This window comes from Falco biarmicus, chromosome W (genome assembly GCF_023638135.1).
Source record: "Falco biarmicus isolate bFalBia1 chromosome W, bFalBia1.pri, whole genome shotgun sequence".
Lineage (NCBI taxonomy): Eukaryota > Metazoa > Chordata > Aves > Falconiformes > Falconidae > Falco > Falco biarmicus.
The window spans coordinates 7,733,962-7,761,558 of NC_079310.1; the positions used below are offsets into that span (position 1 = coordinate 7,733,962).

Below are 27,597 nucleotides of genomic sequence, written 5' to 3' on the forward strand. Positions count from 1 at the left end.
GATATTCTGAAATCTCTTAGTTTATTTGAAGTAGCTTATATGTCCCTTAAAACTGATGAGTCAATTTTTGTCTTTTTTACACTTTGAATCCACATAGTCACAGCTTGCCCATATCGAATGGAAACAACTTTTTATTATCCAGAAATCTAAAAATGAATAGCACAATGTCTCAGCTCAGCAAAGCTCTATTGTCAGTAATGACCCAGGTAACAAGTAAATATGAACATTTCTCCAATACCTAAAAACTTACAACAGAGAATTCAGCACAAAGAACTTAGTCTGAAATGCCCAAGATCTCCTGACTTACAATTTGGAGCAGATATGTGCCCATCACATAGCTTATGTAGAAACACAGTATTTTAACACATTGGAGGAACAAAAGGTAAGATGCAAATACTGTTTATTAACATTGTATATTAATATATTAATATTTTATATTAACGTTGTTTGTTTTGTATAATTTGTTAATATTATTAATTGTTTGTTCCACACTAAGTAATTTATAGTATCAGCAAGTGTGGAGAAAGAAAAAAACCTGAAGAATATTTTACACTTATATTAGATGTAATTTATTTAAAATCACACTTTTCCCCTCAATTCATCTGTCCGGATGTCAAGAGTACGCTAAAGATATCACTCCACTACTTTTATCCTGGAATTTCATCATCACAATAAGCGGTAAATACAACAACAAAACCCATGCTGAAATACTAAATTTATTGTTCAGTCAGGGATCACGTCAGTAACGGATCTCGTTCATAAACCACATTCATCACCACTTACTGCAGAAAGCTTTGGGTTGCAGGAAGAGAGTGGAACAAATGAGAAATTATGAGTTTCCTTGTGTTACAGAGTGTGAAACACCACTCAGACCATTTTGGTATACAGCTTCCGAATGGATGGAGCTTCACTCAGAAATAACACAATATAAAAAATTAAAACCAGCCAAATAAGATTCTCTATCCTTCTGAAGACCCTTCTCTTCCTCCCCACTGAAGCAGAGGTATTCTGTGATTTACTGTCATATCTACTGATCAAAAACGTTTCCTAGATACTCCAAGGCAGAGGCCAACTTCACATACTAATGGCTGCAAGACAGGAACCACACTGCACCACTGGAAAAACTCCCTGGCTAGGTGGCTTCTGCTAGGAAAGCCCCCGAACCCATCAAATTTGAACCTATTGTCCAACCTGGGAATACTGTGCACAGCACTGTACTTCCAAATGCTCCAGTGATTCTTAATTGGCCCACTACTGCTTTGGCCCACTGGCAGCAGGCTGGAAGAGAAGAGTCCCCAGTGCACTCCAGCCTGTGCCTACCAAAACAGGGTCCACAGAGTGGTACAACAGCTTGAATGCCGTGGACAAGGCATCAGTTTTGGGGCACCTTGGCAGGCTGCGACTAGAAGGCAGCTCCCACTGCCCTTGCACTCACAAAAGCAAGCACCTGAGCATCCCGTGTCCATCAGTAAAAGGCAATGCGAGGCAGAGGTCCTGCTTCCAGGTCTGTTCATCAGGCAGAATCTGACTGATCTGGAGAACAGGCATGACCTGCTGCTCAGTAATGCCTCCTGCCTGTACCAATGTACATGAGTCACAGCATTTAATGGAAAAAAACACATGGCAGTACTTACTGGACCAGTAATTGCTGGGCTCTGCAGTCTGGGGTCTTCCCACTGGGTAATTTTATTGTCTGTAAATAACAAAAGAAATTATATTATTACTTCTCTTATTACCACACTGTGAATTTATGTTGTTTTTTTCTCCCTGCAACTGTTTTCCCTACCACTTCCACAACTTAGTATTTCAGGGTTAGAAAAGGCTGCATTCACCCATCTACATCTAAGCCCCATCACACCGTTTAGTTGAAAACACTCATTCAAAAATGCAAAACTACAAGAGAATTAAGTGTATTTACACTGCTTTTATTTCAACGTCTGTTGTACCAGACATGTTCTATTTGAACATGGTCTTGGATTCAACTCATAGTAGAAATACACAGGCATCATGCCTGAAAGGTAAAGGAACCCAAAACCTTTGTCAAATGACAGACTAAGTTGGTTTTTTTTGAAATTTTGCATAAAGATAGCCAAAATGTAATACTTTAAAAAAAACAGTCTGCATTTAAATTGAGAGGGAAAAACATCTCTTTATTAAAAAAAAAAAACCACGTCCTAGACACTGATTTAATGAAAAGGTTATAAGGACGGTTAGGGAGGCAAAATTACACGGTATAGGAGATCATTTAATTTTGACCAAAGGAGATTTTGGCAGTAATGCAACAGAATCCAGTTCTTTTCATCTACAGTTTTTAAAAGCACCAGGTGGGTGATATGGTAAGGTTATACAGGACCATGGTGAAGTTCTCCCTGCCTCCAGACAACTGCTCCTCACAAGATTCTGAACACAACAGAATCACAACAAAATGATGATGTTGCAACAATAAGACAATGCTCTAAAAACCAAACTAGATGCCACCTGCAATAGCAAGGTTTAAGTCATCCACTTCCTGCACTGAAAGGGTAACAATAATATATCTGTTTGTTACATACATACTTTGATTTATGAACTGTATATTAAGATAGTAGTTCAGATCTTAAGTTTTGTAATTGCTAGGTTTGGGAATAAACACACTATCTTTCAAGAAAATTGTTTTTATGGCTACTATAGGTAAAAGCAAAGAATCAAACCCACTTATATTAAAACACAAGTATTTTCCATGTCTCTACAGTTGGAAAAGCCCTGTAAGTATTGAGCAGCCCAAGGTAGTTTTAGAATGGACTGGGATTTGAAAGGTGACATTCATTGAATGTTAACTGAAGAAAACTAAAAAATATCATAAGCACATTTCAAGAAAATTGATCTATCAGTTAATTTAGTATTAAAGTGCTATTTTATTTCCCTTTATACATTAAGTCTATTTAGTGCTTATCGAAATTACGGAGGAAGGCTGTTAGACTGACAGTTCCAGAAGCCACATGAGATCCACAGACCAGAGCCTGCCATACAGGTGTGATGCCAAATCACGCCCTTTTCATCTTGCTTCAACCTGTTCAGTCAAATTTCCTTCAATGAAGTTCATTGGTTTTATAGCAATTCATCTCTTACACCTACTTGAACCTGACAGCCACAAATCATGGTGATAATTTTCTATGAAATCAAAGATAATAGAACTGGAAATGACTGCAAGTTTGTCAATTCTTTCTTATTGCCCTACAAACTTAAGAGTGTATGATATTACTGACAAATCTTTGCCTCATTTGCTTTTCAGAGTACTTCATATTATAAATGCTATTCCAGAGCTTAAATGCCCCAACAATTAGAAAGGCCTAACGTGAACCACTGCCTGGAATTGCAGCTCAAGATTCTCTGTCTTATGCAAAGTGGGTATCGATAACATTCATTCCTTTTGCAGCACATTTTTGAAAATCTACCATCTCTCAAGTCTTTGCACAAATACAATACTCTGTAGTATCCCACAAATCAGACTCTAGGGGTCTTTGAGGATTCCCTGTTCTCCTCTGTTTCCTCTGTTCCCTTTCCAAGTGGTCTACTATTTTCTTGAAGTTTGGGACCCCATGCTAGATACAGTATTATAATTACCAGTGCTGAAGAAATTAGAAGGATTATTTCAGGTCTTAAATAAGACATCCCTGTTGATACACGACAGGGTGAGTTAACTCATGTCCAGTTGATGAGGTTTTTCATGCCCTTATCAACGAAAACTCTGTTTATTATTCTTATTCTGAGTAACACTTTGCAATTCTTATTGAACAGCATCTTACTTCACACTACAGTGGCAATTTGCCAGACTCAGTCTGATTTCTCATCCTGTTCGTTAATGGATATATTGAAGAATGGTGGATCCAAGACAGACTTTGAGGGGAACCCACTTAATAAATCCATCCCTCTGTCAGTGAACGACTGATAACTGTTCTGAATATGGTTGGAAAACCTTTGTGTTTTCCTTCATGACACCTTCCAACAGTTAGATCGTATTTTCCTATGAGGCTCCTAGGAAATGTAGAAGTATATGCATACTACAATGAGTAAAGAATACTGTTTTATTCATGGATAGTAAATAACATTGACTTAGCTAGCTAAGGACCAATCACAGAGAACTAGAGGCTGTATTTTTTGTTAAAAGACTGACTGCTGCAGAAATTAGAACTGTTTACAGTTAAAAACTAAAAATATATTTTCAGGCTACTGTGCTACAAGTAATAACTAAATTATTTTAACAGTACTTTGCTTTACTAGTTTACATGGCATGCTTAACAGCAGCTAGCATTGCTCCAGAAGAGGAGGTCTCTGTACTGGTTGCATTAAATGTTTTTACAGTTTCTCTCAGGGGTGAGAAAAACATTTCAAAAATAGGACAACAGTATTGGTTATTTATGCAGAAGAATTACAGAACATATCTGGGGAACCAGGACATTATCAGTAGCTCAGTCTGTCAACACTGTCAACATTTATACTGTATTCTAATAATGAAACTGACTACAGTTGTTGCATCTTAACTAACTGATTTAGCAGAGTGACTAAAATGATGGCCAGCTGCATATTTTGGGTGAGCACAGCTGATTGCACCAGCATATGCTCTCAAGTTAGCCATGAAACAAGTGAGAGCCAGCAGGCTCTGTCACAAACCTATCATGGTCAAATCCTTACCACTACTGTGAAAGCAAATACTACTATTGAGATTGCTCAAGCCAAATAAATCACTGAGCACTGAATGCCGTCTGCAGTCATTCCCTAAATACTTAGCACAACATTATCACAATGGAGCAGCAATGTGTCCACTGTAATACCACTGCCAGCACCTCTGCTCCTACAGTCCACCTTTAACTGTAGCACTGGGGCACCAGATTGAGACCAAAACAGCATTTGTTGGAAACAAGCAGCATTATAAAAAAATGGTCTAAACTTTTTTAAAAACTGCTACATAAAACACTAAAACCACTCAGATCAAAAGAGGGACTAGAGAGATTTCAGATGCAAATATATTTAACAATGATAAATTATTTGGGCAATTCTAATTAATGTACACCTTTAAAATTCCATTTACTTTTAGAGACTAACACATGGTTAAGTAGATTCAGGAGACTGAAAAATTAAAACTTTTTAAAGGAGGCTGGGAGGCTGAACAATTATAAAGATATTTTAAACACGACAGTTTTATCCTGTGACATTTCAGTGGCAGCAGTTTAGAATAATTTGCCATATTTAAATTTCTAGATATCTGTTGGGAAAAACAATTACAGAAGGTATAAAGAGCAATAATTCTGTACTGATGTTTGAAAGAGGATAACCTTGTGCTTGACAAGTGTATTATTTCTAATTTTTATTTAAAACTATTTATACGATTTCAAAATGCATATTACTTTAGAGACAGTCTTTTAATAATGATTTAATAATGTCAAATATACAATTACAGATAAGCATCAGAGTCAGTGTAATTGATACTGAAAGAAAAACATAATACTGTCAAAATATGGGTAATAATTTAAGATTTTAATTCTTCCAAGTTTTGCTTAGCATAGTACCCTCTTCTAATGGTTTTGTGAGTTATCCATTTTTGTGAAGATTATGTCATCAGTAGAAATACCTCATTACAAAGTCCAGCTGAAGTCTTAAAATAAATAAAACAAGGGAAGACGAAACAACCCAACATTCCTGGGTTGCTTGATTTTCAAACAACAAAAACTCACACAGTAGTTCTGAGATGCTGTAATAAGACAAGTCTACAATGAAACATCACTTACACTAGAACTTCACTAACAGAACTGAATAATATTAATGGGCTGGGTGCAGTTTAACATGCTGTAAATAGGAAATAAGATCAGAATCAGCACTGCCACAAGGCCTTAAGGGGAGAGGAAAAAGTACTCATCAGTGCTAATTTCTCCACTGCCTGTATGTGGAGTTGTGGCTATATGATCTTTTCTCATCTTATTTTCTATTCCTAGTGTATATTTTAATTTTGTAAGTGCAAATAAGCCATGGGATCATCAACAACAACAACAATGAATCCAAAATATCAACAAGAACAAAAGAAACCACAAAGAAGAAATGTTAATGCTTCACAAGTCAGAGAGGGACAAAGCTTGATGAGCCAATTAAAAGCAAGCTTTCAGTGAATATACAGTACCGTATGAGGACACTAAGTCTCTGGTATCAGTGTCTCCACATATCAACACCTGGCTTCCTAAATGAAGAGTAAAATTATAAAGCTTTCACTTCAATATTTATTACCTCCCTTTGTCTATTTGCTGTAGTACCTGAGTGCTTACTTACTATGGTCTATGTAAAACGTTCTTCCATCCAAATGTATTCTTTCCTCCCAACCAGGCTGGAATTGGGAAATAAAGAGAGACCATAAGTGAAATACCACCACTCTCACACAGCTCAAAGCAACACATTATCCACACCTACATAAACTGCCTGATAGATACTTGTGAGGTAGAAAACATGAAATGAACACAGATGCATTATGTTAAAGGCCAAAAATCTAGGAAAATTCAAAGAACTGGCTATTTATACAGTTAACCATGTCCAATAAAGTAAGTATTTTTTTAAAGCTTGGAAGTGGAAGCTTCTTGCATCAGGGTTTACACCCATCCCCTACTATGAGGAAATAATCACAAACAATACATTGTCCATCACTGGTTATGTTTGAGAGTTTCTGCTTCTGAAACACGTGGGTTATTTTTACTGTAAGTATAGAAGCCAGGATCTCATTACAGTGAGACAAGAACGTCTAACCTAGTCCTCAGTTCTTCCCATTTTATCCATTCCCTTTCTTCATCTTCCAAATAACTATAGTATAGAAAGGAGAATAAATGGCACATTTAGTATATGCAATGCTGTCCAGCTAGCACTCATTCCACCCATATGCTGTACATAAGCTTCAGCCTTCTATAAAATATAGATGAGAAATTATTTAATTTTGATCTTTTTTGAGAAACTCTTGTTAAATTCTGTAGTCATTTTTACCTCACTCAAAAATGGAGTTTAACCAAGTTTAAGATCTCTTACTAATTATGTATTTCCAGTGATACATGTCAGGCTATTCTGATTTCACTGCATGTTTTACCTCTTGAAATTAACAGAACAAACTGTAAACTGGCCCTCCAGCTACTCTCATGCAGTGCCTCCTATCTAAGCAATGTATTCTCTGCAGAATATGGAAGTTTCATTGAAAAATCAAAATCTATTCAGATTTCTAAATGCCTGAATATGCTGGTATATTGATACAGCTCGCTTTGAACAATCTACTCCATTTTTCACTAAAGCAACAGGTAATTATCTAAAAGTACATAGAGAAATTTCTTCAAAGTTTATTGCTTCAGATATGCAAAGAAACACAAAATTGTTTCAGAAATACTACGAGCTGGCTTCAAAGAGCCTGACTGATTCACAGATCACAAAAGCTTTTTGGTGCTATATATAAACATAGCTTTAGTATCTTCAGAAAAGTGATGTCAGCAACGTATGTGTCCACGTACAATATACAACTGCAATAATAGATCAGATGACATAAGATAGCATGTACATATCAAAATACATACACATTACCACTTACAGGAAGAGGGCCCAAATCATTAGGGTTCAAAGAGGCTTTTGATCTCAAATGCACTGGAAACTTCAGTCGTGGATCCTCCTGTAACAGAAATATGGAACTGTAAAGCCAACAGATCAAGTTAGATCTACATACTAAGTCAAACACAGAATTATCTGGAAAGTAAATCTTCCTACATTACAGCTATTCTTTTATTTTTATTTTTTGAGACTAAAACAAGATTTATGAAAGCGATAGAATACTTTGTATTTGGACGTGTCACATACTTTATTAGGATTCATATACTGAAATGATTTTTTAAATGTTAAGAGTTAGTTAGGGTGATGCAAGACTTTGACTCCATTAAGTGTGCTGTATTATCCAGAAGTACGCTTCAAAAAATACAGCCTTGTTCTTAGGAATGCATGCACTCCCATAAGGGGCATTTAGGTACATGCACACATTTTTGGCTCTTAGAAACCTAAGAGAAATAGGCCGTCCTGTCACAAAAAGGCTCAAAAAGGATGAAAATGAGCTCCTTACATTTTTATTAATGCATAGGTTTATTACATCAATGTCCAAATGAGGCAAAAAGGGTCAAATAAAATAGGTCACAGAAGAAAATTCTAGGCAAAAAAATGCTTGAGATTTCCACACACATAATTTACCTACATGCAGCTGGGAGCACCATTAAAAATACGTCATGTAACTAGTGGTCACTGGGAATCTGAATGATGCCTCAGGAATTGAAGTGCAACTCATATTTCAATGATGATGTGAAATGCTGTCTTGCCTTTGACAATTTTTACCTAGTGTAATGTTATTTCTTCAATTTGTTGACCAAAATTGCAGAATTATTGAAGTATAGATTCGCATGACATAAAACAAGTAATAAAATGGATTCTGCTAACTGAAGAAGATGAACCTGTATTATATTAATACAAAAGTAGTGCTAGTCACAGTGAAGTACAATACAATTATGGACAGTCTCAAACTGAACTACAATCCAAATCTCCACTACACTGTATGCCTCCAAAACCCACATTTGTTGAATATAAATGGCAGTTACTTGTATGCAATGATTTGTCAAGTATAAAAAGGTCAACTACAAAATGTAAAGCACTACTGCATGATATATGATGTATAAATGCACCAAAATCTAAGAGGATATGAACAACTAAGTTTCCTTTCTCCAAGCACGGCGATGGCAGCACTCTAGTCATTTCAGGAAATTAGCTACTCAAGTCTATTGCTACTGTACGGGACGGCATGGAGGATTCACTGTGATTCCTAGAGCAGTTTTACAAGTTAGGCTGACAACTCCCCTCTCAAAGACAAGATGAATCCCACAATAAAATGGGGGGGTATATAGGCAGGAAAACAAAGACAGAAACATTTAAAAGATGGGAACTGATTTACAATTCATTATCTAGAATGTCTTACCCATGTAGTAGTTTTAGTATTATGATCAATGAAGAAGGGCCTGCCGTTGGGTGCTATTCGCATCTCCCAGCCAGGAGGAAGGAAGCTTTGTGCAACTTTGTGTTGTGGTTTAGGAGAGTTGTAAGGTGACAGCTGTGGAGACTGTGGATTGGAAAGTGTGTCCTTCACTGCTCTGCGCACAGGGGAGTCCTTGATACCCTGAAGAAAATGAAAGATATTAAGATTTGTCAAATGTCACTCAATACTGTAAAGGTATAAAACTTGATTTCAAAGCAAACATTTTTTCATTCCAGATGTAATTAATACTAGAAATTAAGCCCTGGGACTGATTTCCTAGAACACAATTAGCTAAATTCTGCTCCTTGTAACACACTGAGCTTCCTGCTGTGAAGGACACAGTGTTCTATCACTTCCCTCTACAATGGTAATGTCCACAGTATTTACTTCTGATTACATATTTCACTGCAGAAGCCCTGTACATGTAAATATTTCATTTTACAAAGGAAAAATAAAAGCATTGCTTCATTCTTCATGGTGTAATGTATCTCACTCTTCAACAAGAGAGTATCCTAAATGTGAGGGGATGTTTTCCACTTTTCAATGCATTGAAAAGTGGGAAACATATTTAAATATGAACCTAAATTAAGTTCCTAAACTTAAAGTTTGTTAAAAACCAGAAGTCTGCAGTTACAGATTTTTGGACAATTTTAAAAAAATATTTTCTTCATAAATAATGACAGCTGTAAAACTGCTTCCCTGATCGACGCCTATTGGTTAAAAACAGAAGTTACATTAGGTGGTAGGTTTTATTTTAAATTTCACTGGGAAAGTGCACATTTAGATGCCTAAACAGCTTGAAAAAATTGATCCAGGTTTATTCACCTTTGAAAACACAAACTAACACAATCAGAAAACAAGACTTAAGTACTATGTTTAAACATCGTTTGCATTTGTACTTTTCATTTACTTTCTAAAAACGTTCTCGTTAGCTGATAAGAGTTTGTTTTCTTCTTATTTTACTAATTATTAACATTCAGTAAATCTATGCATGCTTATTTTGGCAATTCTCTCACATAGCCTACATTTACTTACTTTTTTTTAGTATTAGATTAGAAAACAAGGTACCAATATGGATATTTACAAAATTATACTACCCTTATTTGTGGCTTGTTCTGAGCTGCATTTGGACGGAAAAGGCAGTTAAGATTACAGTGTTCAAAAGCAGCATTTAAAATATCTTGCATTAAATAAAACTTTCCTTATGTCTTGTACACAAAGAAGTTTAACATTTTACAATAAAATAACTATTTAAACAAAAGAAGTTGAACTATTTTTTTCCTCATGATTGTATTCTTTTAAGATTTTAAGTTTAGTAAGTCTACACCTTTTTTTTTTTTTTTTTTTTAATTAATTCAGTGGTAGGTATAAGAAGAAAGGTTTGTGCTCTTCAGCATCCTTGTGGTTTCTAAGCACTGGACAAACTAACCACTAAACTGGTTAGCTGAATAGTCTGAAGTGAAGAGAATGCTGGTTTTGTAGCTGTGGAATAAGTTATTGCCCTTAAAAGCCAGCTCGAGTTTCAGATGCTTAGTCGGTGACTTCCAACAACTCAACCGTTTAAAGCATCAATAGGGAGATGAATGTCCTTTTAGTTCAAGAGATTCAGAATCTTTTAATTAAATGTATTTAAATTGTAATAAATTTGGTCTTTAAAATTAACACTGGCAAGGGTAGTTTTAAGTAGTCCATTGTAAAAGGTTTTATCTGAATTACATGTAAGTAGAGATAATTTATTTTAAAAATTAACTATAATCACCTCACTACAATCTGTCCAATAATCCTACCTTCATTTAACAACACATTCAGTTTGAATAAATTTCAGTATAAGGAACAAAGAAGAACAATGCATAAAATGAACTAAATATTACAATCTTCACTTGATTGTTGGCAAACGGGACACAAATAGGAAAGAGACTGTGAGAGAGAAGGACAAATAAAGTGCCATACTTTAAGTTCGAAGAAGAAATTTTTGAGAACTTACTCTCCTCCACAGAGCCATGTTGAACCGATTCAAGAGTTTTAACCACACTTTCAGAAGTAAAACACATCTTGTCTTTGTGTAAGAAGCCACTTAAGTTATTCTTCAGACATGTTGCAGTAAACATCACTCAACAACATTCTGAATTACTTTTACAGATACTTAAAAGAAACTAAATACTCGTTTGAAAGACAAGAAGTATAAAAGGCAATCAGTATCTTAATTGAAAGATTTTCCAAACTCAACTGCATGTATTATTTTCAAGTTATTGGCATCAAAAGAAATGTTTCAGCTTTAAAAAAGTATTTCTGATGTTATACACTCATAGCACTTGAAGGCAGTCACAACATATGTTTCAGACACGCACACAGATTATGTTTTAGCTGACCAATCCAAATAATCATATGTAAAATACGTAATTCAATGACCATAAAAGTTCAGTAATACTATTGGTACATAGTATCATGTATATACATATATATATAGTATATATACACACACACCATATACATATAAATTATATATATTATGTATATTTATATACATATGTACACACACGTATAAATGAATACATATATAGACACACACACATCTATCTAAAGATCCAGACAGAAAACTGCTAAAGAAAAAAGTAGTATCTTAGTGCAAAATCAGTAACAGGGAGAAGCAGTTGTGTTGCATAACTAAAAAGGAATTAGAAAGTTATAAGGACAACAAAGAATGAGAGGTCAGACATAAGTGTTCTTTCTTGGTAAGAGTGTTTCTCACCTCCAGTGGAGCAGATAAAGTTACTGTGGGCGAACTGAGGCTACGAGGCCGTCTTATCTGGGGTTCACTTAAATGGTTGCTGCTGTTTGCTGATGACCCAACCATGCCATCTTCTGCAAGCTATTTCAGAAGAAAACACAAGGTAGCAAATTGTCAGAAACACAGTACATCCAAGAGGTAGACACTTAAATGATGAAATTATTTTTTTTTATTATTATTGTTGTTATTATGAGGAAATTTTAAATATACTTTCATAAATATCAAGTATTTAATTTCATTCCTTTGGAGGGGCAAATAATGTATGGTACTATTAACAGATCAACACAACTTTCAAATTCAATCTTAAGAATGCATTTGCCTCCTTTTAATAGTTCATATGTACCTCTCTGAATTCCTTCCATTGTAGCAATCAATCTGTACCTTAATATAGTTAAAAGAAGTAACAAAAAATCCCAATCATTGCAATTTTTTATGATTATCCTGAGTTGCTATGACAATGCTTAGGATTTTTTTTTTTAAATTTCAGAGTTCTGAGGAGCTGCTTCAACTGACATTATACTCAATACATGATAAGTGTTTGCTATCTGAATTAAGCATTATAACAATCTTCATACCTGCATAATGGGCCGTGTCCATGTTGTGGTTCGATTGTTATGATTGACATAGTAAGTACGGCCCTTTGCATCCTTTCTTTCTTCCCAGCCTGAAGGTAAGCCTGGTGTAGTATGTACATAGGCCACTGAAGGCTGTTCAAGCAAGAAATTACTGTATCATTACTTTATAATAGCTAAATAACCCCTAAATTTAAGTCTGTTGCTTTTACAAATAAAGGAACTTGTTAACTTACAACATTCTTAAACACAAAAAAACATACAGAAGAATATTGTTCTGATTTAATTCAATATAAGCTCTTATTCATATTCCTTTATGTCAAATAATTTTTTTTCTCACAACAGACCTTTTGATTCACTTTTGCACAGATTCAGGTATCTTGTTCAGAAAACAACTAAGCTTATATGTCCTCAATTTTTTTAATTTGTAGATTACACATAATGATAAAAAGGAAATTTGTGTTTTAATGGTTTTTCCTCAAAAAGGTGGATTTTTTTCCATTTTATTAGTATGGATAAGTAAGAATTACATTAACCGTGCAGTCTAGTCAAGATATCCCAAGTTCTGTCCTGTTCTTTACCACTTTGCCTTGAATCAGTTGCAAGAAACTATTCTGGGTTTAAAAACTGAAGTTTAATTATTTTGTTATAGTTACACATGTTGCATTTAGGGTTAGGTGTCCTGAAGACACAAGATACACCCCAAATTAGATCCCCAACTTTAGTATGAAAAGATCATTTTACTATAAGTTCCACAAGAAAGACAAGGCACTGACTATCATTAAACAAGTTATGTCAATATTCAACACAATAGTTATTATTACATGTTGCTGATGTTGTCTTGTGTACTTCCTGTGAGGTAAACATTCAATGCTTAAACCAATTGGACATTTTTTTTCTGGGACATACAGAGGGAAGAAATAAATAAATACATTGTAGCACAAAAGACAAAGCCTCTTGAAGAAAAACAGCCTAGAGAGAATTTGTAACATTGACCCTGTCTGCATCTGAATATGTATTTTAGAAGAGGAGGATGCCCATGGAGTTACAGTTTTTAGACCATAAACTCTACATGTTTCTTAAGCTTAGTCACTTTCTAGTTTGGGACTCCTTTTAAGACATCACTTGCTTGTATAACAAACAGGTATCCTGGCTGCCAGTGAAGCAAAAAAGAAAATCAGAATACTTAGGATAGGCATTTTTCTCAAGTAATCGATGTAAATACCAAGAGTGAGAAAGATACAGGCTTTTTCTCTCTTTCACAGCAGATAGAAGCAAACTGCAGAACAGTGGTTTTGCTCTCTTAATGAAGCCCACATATTAATAACTGCATCAAAGTACTGGCATGTGCAAAGTGCTTTTCAGCATGTACGTCTAGATCTTTGGTTCAATACGTGTTTGGTTTAAGTATTAAGATTAATCACATTAAAACATACATTCATACATTAATTATCAGGAAACTACAATACTAGAGATTGCTTTACTCTTTCCAAATACCTGCTTGGATAGCTGAAGGATGATGAACCCTAAAGGTCTTCATACCACAACAGATTAAAAACCAGTGATTGAACTGCAGCGTCTTACCAATTTTTTGCAGTTCTTTAATGTTGAATAAAGAACATTAATTCCTTTAGAAATAGGCAGCTTTCTACTGCTAAAAAAATGAACCAAACTACCTTCATCTAGCAGTCTGCTTTTACCACGCCTTTCCCTGAACAGGCTGTAGCAAGGTACGTGGCATTTTGCTTAGAGATGTAAAATGTGAATTTACTGGTCCTTAAAGAATTTCAGATTTAAATGCTGACAGGTAGAACTGCAAAGCAGCACAGCAGACAGAAGAGCAGAACTTGTACTTGAACTACTAAACTTACTGTGCTTGTTGCACCTGAACATCACATTTTCTGCAACATTGTGAGTTCTTGAGCTGGTGTGATAATTAATGCCAGTGTTCAGATTAAGAAGAAAAGGTACTGACATCTGAGCTAGAGAAACAACTTGTATCAATGTCCCAGATGCCAAATGCTGCTCTGGTTGCTTCCCCTTCAACTCCCAACAATCTGCTGCTTACAACAAGATTTATGAACTCTTTTTAGACTGCTTTGAAACGAGATGTTTTTTACATTTCCTGAAAGAAGCAGGATGCTGCATTTAAAAACATGGTTTGAAGAAAGACTGACTGTAAACCCAAATGTCTGACAACAGGCAGCTGCCGGACCTAACAGGGGAAGAAGGCTCAGAAACACATGCATACTATGAATTGTCCTTCGCTCTAAAGGTCAAATTACTCCAGTGTTCATTAATCCAATTCACCTCACAAAGGACTACATATTTAAGGTAACTGCCTACTGCAGAAGACAAAGGCATGTCTTTATTTCAGACAATAGTACTCTTTACATTAAAAAAACCCACAAAAGAAACCAAAACCCAACCAACACCCAAACCCCCATTTTTGGTGGTAAGCCCAAAATGGAAAGAATTCTGATTTACAGTCATGCTTTCCTTCTGTCCTTTCACAGAAAACATGTTCTCATGTATCAAATACGAAGGTGTATCATTTTCACTTCTTCAGTTTCAGGACATCTCATGGAGATGATGTGCTGCTGTGCTAGGTAAGGGAGAAGCAGAGCATACAGGCTGAAGTTGTGTGCATAACATTAGGCCTTTTGCTGTCACTTTGTGCAGTCTTTGCTTATTTTGTTAATAACAGGAGTCACTTTACTGAGAGACAGCTTTAAATTTGGAAGTCAATACAAATTCAGCACTACACAGTGACAGTATTATTTTAGCATTGAACCTGATATTTTTATTACAAGTATAAAATAATTGCTGGGAAGAGTTGATCACCGGCACAAACTCTGAATAGAGTAGTATGTCTCAGCCTCACAGCAAGAGAATGAGTAAGCCAATTAACCAGGGGTAGACACAGATTTTTTCATCCATTCTTAGGGAGCCTGAGTTAAACCACTGTAGTCATGGTGTTAACAGTTGAGATTAAGCAAAGGTGCCTCTGCTGCGAGTTTTCTTGAGTAATTTGCCCATATCAGAGATGACCATCTGAAACACAGCCTCTGTTTCAGGGCTGATTCATATACCAGTAGTTGAAGTGCAGGCAAGAGATCAGCTCTATAGGCACATGATTTTGGTAAAGATGAAGGACTGAAGACTCAGCCCTGCAAAGTATTAACATTCATACGTGGCTCTGAGCTCTTAAATTCTCAGTAGGTGAATACAAATTTAATTCAATGAACACCTGGAATGGATGCTGGAATACAGAGAAATGCACATGAGTAAGAGATTAAAGATGCTCAAGAAAGACTCTTTAAACCTTTTTAGTATGACCTTAAAATAAAATCAAGGGAAGAATCAGCCTTGAAAATTACCAAATACCTTCACATAGCTTAGAAACCAATTGTTAAACTTTCTAGTTTTAGAAAGAAGTCTTCCTGGTAAAGTGACAACTGCACTGATGACCATTCTTGTGATGGAAAAAAGCTAAGTATATCCAATGTAAACATTTCTAATTCTCATAATCCAACACATTATGAAAAAGTGTAATTTCTACATTACCACACTACTGTCCTGAACATTTAAAGAAACATTGAGATTGGTCTCCTGGGAATTCAGGATATGTTCTTCCTCTTATCTGTCATGTCTATCTATAATAAAGGATACTTTTAATAAAAAAAAAATATTTTAAATGTAGCCTGATCAAACATGTTTCAATCCTATGGTTGTGCATTTTATTCAATTTATTTTAAATCTGAAGTAGTCACTATCAAATTATATATGCAAGTACTACTTAAGAAACATATATGCCAAAAATGATGAACTACAAAATTGTAATGAAGTGGAATTAGCAAGATGCATTAATTCAGAGTTTGATGCACTAGAAGCTGTATTTTTTTTTGCCATGAAAGAGTAAAAGGAGAAGTATCACAAAAATATTTTTAATTATATTAAAATTATATTAATCTAATGGAAATCTTTTTCTGCCATTTTTTTTAAAAAATCATTAGCAACTGCATTGTGGCTGATGTTTTAGGAAAACCCTATAATCACTTACAGCATACGTAAGATAAATAGGATGAATGCAAAATTAATCAGTAACACTTACATGGCTAAGTATGATTCCCATTTCCAGTTCAATACCTGCAAACCATTCATTAATATCTAAACCCCTAAGAGTTTCACTGCTTTTCCCTATTTTACTACCTAGATTCTTCAGTGCAAGTATTCTGCATCTTACTGCAAAATGTATTTTCTTTCCTAAAGTATATACTGTACATGCTTTGAGTTACTGTGCAGACCACAAGAGCAATGGGAATTACAGATACATCCTTTTTCTACACACCACATTCTTTGCTCCAGCAAAATAATTAACTGCAATTCTTGGTCTTGCTTCATATTTTTAAGCCCTCTTTCCTTCCCAGGACTCTTGCTTAAGTCAGTGTATTTGCTTTTTAAGAGCATAGTTGAGAGAATGAGCTGGAGAACTGCCTAGATAATCAAGAAAGGAAATGAAAAAAGATTCTGAATGAGTCAGAAAGTTGACACACTACAACAGGAAACAGAAAACAGAGCGAAACAGATGAGGAAAGTAATACCCGCTGAAACAAATGAGACTGATTTACTTCTTTCCTGAACAGTCAAGTGCTGAAAAGACTACACTATTTTTCCACTCAGAGCTGGCAGGCAATGATCAGGAGACTACCTTTTCCAAGACTTTTCTAATGGTTTTCAAACCATTAATCAATGGTCAGTAAGACCTCAGTAAGTGGTCTGAAAACAGTCCACAACGTTTTAGTTAAAAATCAGATAATCAAGGCATCTGATAGTTCGGGAGAAATTATGAGTGCTCTTACGTTTGGTCTATTCAGGCCATCGTCTAGAGTACAGAGTAAAGATAAGGTGAGGACAATTCAGAGATTTTAAATTAAAAAGTCAAACCATTAAGTTGTAATAATACACAATCTAGTCACTATATGATAGCATGCTGCAAATTATCAACTTTGACTGGGAGGATACAAAAACAGAAGAAAGATGTGCAAGTTAAGCCACCTGATCTTTCCTTTCTCTTTAACACTCCACCAAAATAAATTCAGTTATCAGCAGCCTTTCTCCTTACTATGCATTGTAGGTTAAAACCCATAATGCAACCTGCACAACAGAGTTTGCCCTTCAATCTCCTTTCTGTATGTTAGATACCAGTGTAAAAAATATTCTACCACACTGAGTAGAAACTTGTGAGATTTATAAGAGCCTTCTACCCAAAACCTGAATGCTTTGTAACAACTGCCTTCAGTAAATAGTGTGAAGAAAAGAAGTATTATGGTTAAGAACAAAATGTCATGAGAATGGAGATGCTGGGACACATGATGTATTATTAACTTAGGTTTTGCTCAGACTAGTTTTACCATGTACCTTTCACAGAGGAATGACAAAGGTCCTTGGGGACTTAAAAAAAAATAATCCTGAAAAGCAAAGTGGTCAATAACCACAGATATATTTACCCAAACATGCACTTTATCTACATTCATCAGCACCTACTTCATCACACACACTCAAGTAACAAATTTACTCATGTTGCATCACTGACCAATATAGCTGCTACCAATAAAGTAGTGTCCGCCACACTAACTAGGGCAGATGCAACATTTTTACAGTTACACATAATATTTAGTGTACCAATTTCGTAGGAGCTATCTAAATGCTTAGGCTTGGACCTACAAGGAGAACAAAATATCAGGTAATGTTAGTTTGTATAAATATGCCCTTTAACAGCCTCCTCAGGCCCCAAAGCTTGCTAAGACAGACCACAAAGCAACACAGGCTGTTTCTGACACTCCAAAGCAGATAGGGTAGTATCAGTAGTAAGGCAGTAACATCAACTCTCACACAAAACAGCAGCAATCAGAGAAATCTTGTCAGGATATGCCACTCTTGGGTTCAACTGCTGTTCCTGAAGGGGCTCAACTCGCTGAGCACAGTGGTCATCAGGCTAAAGAGCCAAGCACGGCTATCACTGCCTTGCCAACACAATGCGTCTTTCATTCTGATGGCAAAACAGATTCAAGAGGAGACAGTCCTGCACTGGGACTAGCCCTGAAAGAGCCATGAAAGACTGACATTATCTCACACATAGGAAGGCACAGAACTTGGTGTTTCTTGCTTTAAGTATCTCAACCAAGCCAGTTATAAAAAGGGGCATCATCACTTCTTAAGCTGCTACAGCATCGCTGTCCTGTGCAGTCCACCCCTGTGCCACTGTCCTGGACACGCTCCCAGCACGCCTGCAGAATTACGCTTCCTTAGGGATGGAGGCTGATGAACATATGATTTGTGGGTCCAGGGCCAGAAAGGGATTTTGCAGGGACTCTGAACACAAAACTAAAGTGACCCAGAAACTTCTACTATTGAGAGACTATATGTCTACAAACTTTAGGTGCCTGAAGGACAAAGAGAATGGCAACCTCTGAAGATAATACTTTTGGATTTAAATGCATGAAGCCTATTTAAGTCCTAAATTCTCTACAGATTTGGGTTTCAGAGTATAAATGATGCTGAAGCAAGACAAAGTGGGGGAGTAGGGTTCCATTAGTAAGCTGCAATATAATTAAGTAAAACATCTATAATTTAGATGTGTTAATTATGAGTCAGTGAAGTCTGAACTCAGTTATTTGCAGAACAGTATTAATATTTTGCTCTAAAAAGTATAATCAAACCAAGATGCTCTGCCAACAAAAGACCTTTACACTACAGGTCAATATAGCACACATTTTACCTAATGCTTAATAAGTCAAGCAGGTTTTGCAAGGACACAAAACAATCTGGTATTTGCAGAAGCAAAATACAAGTATGCTCCTCTGGTTCTACAATTCAAAAACCAGCAAATATAGACAGTATTACAGAATGATGCATCAACACCCAAATTAAGATCTGACATTACAACATATAAATAGGAAACATATCAAGTTTAAATTATATTTCTATTCCTGAAATAAATTATCTAGGAGCATATACATTCATAAAAGCTATTTATGATAGATACTTTAAAATTATTTCTATCAAATAACTTGCTTCAGACTGACATTTAATCAGGTTAAAAAAGAACAAGATGTTTTAGACAAAGTCCAATATAAATTAAAATCACTTTCCTTGTATTATACTTTCAGAAAAGCACTTCCAGAATTTTAGTGGATGATCAAATTAAAAATTCAGTCTTAGACTACTGAACAACTACTGGAAAATGAAAACTGGCACTAAGACCAATAAGAGCTATATGATGTATCACTGTATCTCCACAGTTTTCAAATTAAGATCAACTTTAAGAATTAAAATGAAATAAGTCTAATGGAGAATAAGGGAAGATAGATGCAAGCTAAGAACACAGCTACATGTATACTGATTTGATGTCTTTAATCCCTGATTGTTTCAATACCAGTTTTTAAAGAATTAGGTATTGTATCTTTCATGTTTTAGAGGCCTACGGTATTTCCTTAGTGCACAGCTTTGTTAAAACTCAGTGGCACATCCACATCGTTAAAACATGCTAGTATTTGAGTGAAACTGCAGTGAGAAATGTTGAGAAAATCTGAAACAACAAAAAACCCAAACTCTATTGATTCAGTGGCAGTATTTCATTCAACACAATGCTGCTTTGGTAAAAAAAAAGTTCCTTATTGTACAAGACCTAAATCTGCCTACATTTATTTAGAGATAATGCTTGATAAAGAGTATTATTACCATTGGTTCCTCACCACCTGTGACAGTTGAAGAACGAGCTCTCCTAGATGGACCACTCTGCTGTTAAATGATAATTAATGTTACAGATAAGTATATTTCGTGATGAAGGTAACAGATTACTGTCACATCTTTAGGAGTAAGGAATCACAGATTCATTAAAAGAGAGAAATTAGATGGAAATAGCATTTAAGATAATAACAAAAAATTTGAGTCATCAATCACTGATAACCATGTCAGAAGTCAGAATCTTATATAAAAAACCACCATGGGAACCAATTTCAAGAGTTCTTGTATCCAATTCTGTATGTTCAGTATTGTAGCTGATAATAACAACATTTATTCCAAATGTAACATGACTCCCCCTCCCCAAGCAAATTTTGCATTTTCTGCCCATAAACATGGTATTTACAAACAGAATGGATACATTCTGGTCATCAATGAGTGCACAGAAGTAGTCAGATGAAAGAGATGGAACTGATACTGTGAATTTTCAGTAAGGATTAATACAATCAAGGAGAGTACTGTTTTCAACAAGAATGTGTATTTAGTTGCTAGAAGATAAATTACCATTAGCTCAGCAAAGATTAAATATGGTTAAGATCAGGTAACTTCCTTGTTTTAGAACAATCTATTTTGAATATCTGCTAATGAAATTAGTGTTTTACAATAGTTAAGTGAAAGACATATCACCAATCCCAATCTGACTATACCAGTTAATGAAACCCAGACTCCATAAAATGATATTAAATAAAGAAGCAGAACACCTGTGGAACAGACTGCATTCAGAGTAAACTTTGTCTAACAGAGAGAGAAGACAGTTAAGGCACAAATGTACTGGAGACCACACCGTTGTTTACCCAAAAGAGAAAGTAAAGAGATGGGTAATACTTTAGAAGCAGTTCTTTGAACAACAGCTATTACATGCATTTGTAAGCAACAAATGTAGATACACTAAACAAATTCAGAACGTGCAAAAAAATTAAACAGAGAGAAAAACACTATGCTTATTGTAAGTGTCTGCCCAATAGCAACAGACAGAACAAGCAAAGAAGAGACATCAGCTTTAATAACAAACGTATTGACATACTCTATTTACTCAGTATTTCCATTAAAAAGATACACAGATTTGCTATTTGTAGATTCATATGTAATATATTTCTAAGAAAATACAGAGGGAAAAATTCTGGAAGAAAAGCATAATTTAAAAAAATAGTACATTATTTTGAAAATATGAAGTTTTATTCAAAAGGCCTATCTTGCACAATCCTGTTTTAAGTAGTCTCTCTACAGCCTACAACCTTTGCAATCCTCATACTTGGGTTGTAGGACAAAATATGTAGAACTTTCTATCAATTAGATCACAGGTGTGCATGGTTATGGTGTGAAAGAGTATTTATTTAAGAAAAAGATCTTTGTATCTTTTCCTCTTTGAAGACTCTACTTAAAATAAAATTGCAGAAGCACCTGCTCACCTAAATCAGACTAAAAAACTACAACAGATGCAACTCTATCCAGTTGTATCATACAAGAACTGTAACAAAAAGGCTCCTTTTAACTACAACTAGGTAAGACAGCGATCCTTTTTCGTGTTATACAGATTTATATATTCCGAGTAAAATCAATTTATGGGACACAAAAAAACCTGATAGGAGAGTCCTGTGGCTGCTACAATTCCAAGTATAGATGGTGCTACTGCCCCCTCCTACCCTAGCTGAAAACACCCCTTGGGGGATTTTCTCTCTCCACTGACTAGATATCTACAATGTAGTGAACTAAATTCCATGTTACGTAACTAAAGTTAGTGTGACTATGCTCTCAGTCTCAGAATGTTTTTCTCTCTCATGAATGTTCTCATTTTAGCTGCTGACCATGATGATATTAATTCGGTATCCATTACTATTTGGGAGAGTCATATGCCCATACTGGTGACTGATCTATATCTGACTAGAACTGACTTAAGAAAAGATACTATTCTGAATCACAGAATGTTCAAACAAAAAGAAAGAAATAGAAGTTAGCTTTCGTTTACCAAGGATAATTGAGACTGTTCAGCAACTGTGTCTGTTACACTGCAAGATCTTAATCTTGAAGAAGGATCTCTTTGCTGGAAAAAAAAAAAGAAAGAAAGAAAGATGTCTTTTAAGTTAAGGTGTTTTAAAACGTGGTGTTTTATTCAGTAATTTTACTTTTCTCCCATTTAATCCAAACCCCTAAAAATAATACTTAGGATGCAGTGTCTTTAGTTTTAATACTTCTACAGAAACATGGCAAGCAATGAAAAACATACATTCTCTGCGTTTCATCCTGGACTATTTCAGATTAACGGAGAAAATGAAAGCACTTGGATGCACATCTTGTACTCATCTTTAGCATCCAAGTTACAATGTTGCATTGACCTAATCTAACAGAAGAGGACAGGCCATCCCATGTGGGAAAACATGCAGGAAAATTAACAGTTGTGGAATCAGCAGTAAAGGGGTAGTTTAACTAAAGACATAAATGGGACATGAAAATGCCATGGAACTTTTGCAAAAAATATTTTCAAATCTCTTTGGAAGACATTTTAGAGAACCTGGAGGGAACACGAGCAGTACAAGGAAAATGTAAGACTTCTGGTTGAATACTGGCAATGCAGTCCTTGGAAAATCAGTAGGCTACAGTCACAAAACTCTATATATGGCTTACTGCACCACTTAACCCCATATGCATCACATGCACAGAGACATGAGAGAATGCCAATCCTACACAGGGGATGATGATGTGGTTCCTGTGCCTACAACATCCTGAGCCTGTGGCTGGGAAAGCAGCAAGTTCTGCAGAACTGTCACTGGGTAACAGCCACAGTGGGAGCCTTGCTGAGATCATCTGCTGGTATACTAATAAATTTCCAAATTTGCATATTAGTACACGATGCTTAGCTTACTCTTCAATAATAACATTAAGAACAGTTCTAAAGTTTACTGTTTAACAAATGGCAGAGAAGTGCTCAGAGGCTTGCTGGCTGGAGTTAATCCAGAAATTTCATACAAACCCAAACTGCTACAGTCTGTATTGTAAAGACCATTAGGGCATCTATAAATACAATATAAATAATACACAGAGAAAAAGGACATTAGAATATACCAAATTACTAGACAGATTACTTATGTTTTACAAGTACAAACCACTTTGTAAGGAAATCTCCTGTAAACAATTAAAATCTACTTCTATTTTTAGCAGGTAGTGGTATATACAATTTCTCTGTTGACAGTGACACTTCACATACATTTTTTATATATATATATATATAAAAGGACTCATTCATTTTTCTAAAGCAGAAACGTCAACATGAACAAATTCTGATAGGAAAAAGAGATGTGGGGTTTTCCTACTATCATAAAACAGTGGCAAAATGCAGCGCTATTAATCTGGGTCAAAATACTAACTCCAGGAATTCTGGTTTGAACTCTGTGAGAATCAAATGAATTGCTATGAATTTCTTTGGAAAGGTCAAACAGAAAGGGCAACTCTTACCCTAAAAATCCTCTGTCCCCCACGATTTTTTAAGTGTGACAGGAAATCTTAGCATAAGTGCAGTCCAATTTGTCTGGTACAAAAAAATTTAAGAGGGATGGAAAAAAATCTGAGCAATTAAGCTAAGAGCATTGTTTCTTAAACAAAAAACAAGCAGCTGACACTTCTCTTAAAACCAGAGACTGCAATGAAAACTGTAGCGTTTAACACAGCTCTTCAGGAAGTGAATGCTCCACCGTGACTTTCATTACTTCATGGTGCAATTCACAGAGGGCATGCATTACTGACAGAAATTAGGTATTTAAAAAATAAATCCAAAATCAAATACTATGGGTGAGACCTTAAAATGAGAGTCTTAAAAATGTATTTACTTAAAAATTTACAGTATTGCTTTTTTAAAAAAATCATGCCTTAATTCTCCTGTTTGCCTTCTCGTTTTTGAACCTCCCAAGACACATCCTTCATGATCATGGTACAAAGCAAGCCATGAATAGAATATTTCAGTTGGAAGAGACCAACAAGAATCATCTAGTCCAACTGCCTGACCACTTCAGGGCTGACCAGTATTCAATGAAATACAGCATTCATACAGTATTCCATAAAATCAATCAGCATCTAAGTAGCATTTCACTTCCAATGCATTTTCTCACACAGCTTTTCTGTGTGATTTGATTGAGGTTGTAAGCTTCAAGTACAGAAACAAGCCTTGGGTAATTCTTAAACTTACACTTTCGCATAACAGATACCTCATCTTTAATCAGAGTGACTAACATTACCCTTTTCTGGATATTAATGGTACAAGTATGAACGCACTAATAAACAAGTAAATGACCTAGCCTATTTATAACCGCTCACATGGGCACCCTTATGTACCACTGAAAGATAACGAAGGAACACCATGAAGCAAACTATTTGAGAGGTGTATCAGAAACTCCCAACTCTTACTTGAAAATATCAGTCCTAAAGCACATTCTGTTAAAAGATTCGTATTAAAAAAAAAAATAGGAAAAAAAGATGTAATTACACCTTGCTTTTATGTTACACTAAAGATTAATGTGAAAGGATTTGTCTGACACATGTATTGACCAGCAAGTCTGAAGTGTTTTCTGACATTACATAGATACATGAGGAGAGTGACAAAATACTTTAACACACATACAATCACTCCTCAACTATCTGTTGGCAATTTAGCTGTGTTGTAGATTAACTATGTATGGATGTAGAGACACTGGAGCAGTCTCTGCGTAAAACAATCAAAGGTCAGGCTGGATATAGTAGGCATGCTGTTGGGGAAATGCAATTGTAAGGGCTTCTAGTTTCAAGCCCAGAACCCGCAGATCTCAGCCAGCTTTATGTAAAGCCTGTTTAGAGCTGGCTGATTTGGGAACCCCCTGGATCCAAGCTTCCTCATGCAAAGTCATGAAGCTGATCTCACAAGCCTTCAGAAATCTGGATCAAGAGGAAATGTCACGTGGAGATACCTGAGCACATCGATTAACATGTGTGTTCAGCTGGAAGTGCCAAACCTTTCCTGCCTACCTGGGTCAGTCCAAATGAAGCTCTGGGATGTGTCTGCACTGTGCTTGCTGACCTCCAAACTGGGAGGATTTATTAGCCCGGGTTAAGCACCATCCATCCATTCATGTGGAATCAGCTCAGACTTAAGTGCTGAACCAGGCCAGTGAGCCCCCACAGAGGCCAGAGCTGCGGGAAGCACAGTTCAGAGAGAGGATCTGCCCTGACAGATATACAGGGGCTACACACTCAACACTGCTGACCCACACAGGCTCTGTATGCGGACTTCTGGGTGCCTCAACAAGGCATCTTAAGAGTAACTTCACTGTCTGTTTTTTTCTGCTATTTTCAGTATCCCACCACACTTACACTGCATAACGCAGAGTAACGGACATTTTAAATGCTTTGACAATTTCTTATTTTGCAAGTGTCGTCTGATTATAATTTTTATTGCACTGAAAAGAAAAATGCTATCACTTAATGGCTCATAAAAAGCTAGTCTGTACAGGAATATAACTATTGAATTATTTTAATTAAGACAATTCTGCAGCTATACCATTCATTTATTAGTATTAGTGTAAACAAAAAATGTAGGCCCTGATCTTGCCACTAACACAATTTGATTAACCTCCTGCCTCTCCAAGTGACAGTCTACTAAAATCTGCAGGCATCTACAAAAGCACAAGAGACTCTATGCAGATGGTTAGCCATCAGAGATATAATTTTCTAACTAACCTCTGGATAACATTCAAATAATTATAAGATACCTGTTGCATAAGCTCTTTGTGAAAAGCTTGCACCTAACCAAGATTCTATTTAATCAGAACAAGAGTAAATATGGTTTCTTATCTCTTGAATTGCAAAGGTACCTTGATGGCATACACCAAGAACATTAAAAAGAATAAATTGCAGCATGATGTTCTATTTAATACCTGGAATTGTTTTCTTTATCAAAGAGATGCAAGACATTCCCCCACTTGCAAGTAGGTATATTATCCTTATTTTTTGTGGTATCATCAGTCTGACAAGCTAATGGATAATGCAAACATAGAGAACAGTTTTTGGTTTTACCTCAAGTAAACTCCTGTGGTGAGACACAAATTTTTTACAGACCAGCCATTTACAAACTTGTGGAGGATTTCACCAGAACTACCTACTTCCAATACTAATCCTTTGTTAGTGTTTGATCCAGTAAACTATGAGGGGTTTATAAAAGCCTAATGTAAGAAAGCACATGCTTTAATATAAATGTGTACAGTTAAAATACTGAACTTAATCATTTTGTAAAATGGATGATGACTGAAACAGCATTAGCAGTTTTTCCTCTCTCCTTTAGACATTCTTAGCTTGATACTCTCTAGTATTATGTATTTTGTTTCACTAAAGGTGTAACAACAGCAGACTCTGAAGATAAACGCACAGAAGAAAACATTAAATCTAAACTGAGGAATTTTGTTGTTCAAGGCTGTTTGCTCTATGGTGAAATGATGATGCATTTTTTGAAAGATAATTTTAACTGTATGCTCAGGTTTTCCTGAGACCAGCAATTACTACCCATCCGTGTCAATTATTCAGATCATGTCAAGCTAACAGAAGATTACAGTAATAGAGGTTTATATAGAAAGAGCAGCATGTCACATACAATCAAAGAACTGAGTTGTTCCCCAATGGAATCAGGAGTGACCTGAAGTCTTCTGCTCATTTCCTCAGATAGCTCCTGAGGACTGGTACGGGATACTGGAGATGCAGGAGGAGGTGGCAATGACAAGCTTAAGGAATCTCCACTTGCACTTGCCTCCTCTGAAATGGTTTCCCAAGGCTAACAAAAGAGAAGAAACTACGTTAAGGATTTATAAAGACAGACTGAGTCTCCTTTCCTTTTGCCTTCTATGTGACCTCCTAATTGTGACAAACATGGGTGTGATAGGATAGCCAGCCTTTCCATTTAATGAAATAAACCAATCCCTAGAACACACAAACAAACATTCTACTCAGTGTGAAGTAGACACAGGGAAAAACAGTTTTCATGTTGACTTCAAAACAGTCTTCATGTTGATGATGACACAAAGTTTTATGATTCAACACAGAGAATGACGTAGATGAAAAGATGCATAAAAAAGCTCTCATTAAAGTAGTTCCATCTGACATTTTGCGCAAAACTAACTAATTCTGCACTCTTTCTAAAAATTCGTAAGAAACAACTGGTTATATTTTATTTTACAATAAAAAGCATAATAGAAAGTACTCATTAGTATCTGCAAATCACATATTAACAGGTGACAAGTGCAACAACAGTTTCAGCAACCTATTTGTTGCTCTGAATAACATTTAGTGAGGCAAAAACAGCTTTCACAAAGAATTTTGTCTGTGATTGACATAGTAAAATATTCCTTAAAGTTGAATGG

The 27,597-nt window shown here is 35.7% G+C and overlaps 1 protein-coding gene across 13 annotated transcripts in view; it reads right to left on the reverse strand.

Annotated features, from left to right (window-relative positions):
- Positions 1 to 27,597, reverse strand: part of NEDD4L (NEDD4 like E3 ubiquitin protein ligase) — a 164,340-nt gene that overhangs the window by 20,888 nt on the left and 115,855 nt on the right. For 4 of the 13 annotated variants that reach the window (XM_056323094.1, XM_056323087.1, XM_056323098.1 and 1 more), the window contains 10 exons: positions 26,835 to 27,011; positions 22,194 to 22,268; positions 20,165 to 20,224; positions 12,425 to 12,556; positions 11,811 to 11,930; positions 9,005 to 9,202; positions 7,586 to 7,663; positions 6,298 to 6,352; positions 6,152 to 6,208; positions 1,635 to 1,693 (listed from right to left, as the gene is read on the reverse strand). In XM_056323094.1, the coding sequence (XP_056179069.1) occupies positions 1,635 to 1,693; positions 6,152 to 6,208; positions 6,298 to 6,352; positions 7,586 to 7,663; positions 9,005 to 9,202; positions 11,811 to 11,930; positions 12,425 to 12,556; positions 20,165 to 20,224; positions 22,194 to 22,268; positions 26,835 to 27,011 (1,011 nt within the window). The remainder of the gene's footprint in view (positions 1 to 1,634; positions 1,694 to 6,151; positions 6,209 to 6,297; positions 6,353 to 7,585; positions 7,664 to 9,004; positions 9,203 to 11,810; positions 11,931 to 12,424; positions 12,557 to 20,164; positions 20,225 to 22,193; positions 22,269 to 26,834; positions 27,012 to 27,597) is intronic. The other 9 variants (XM_056323095.1, XM_056323099.1, XM_056323088.1 and 6 more) reach the window with 6 other exon arrangements.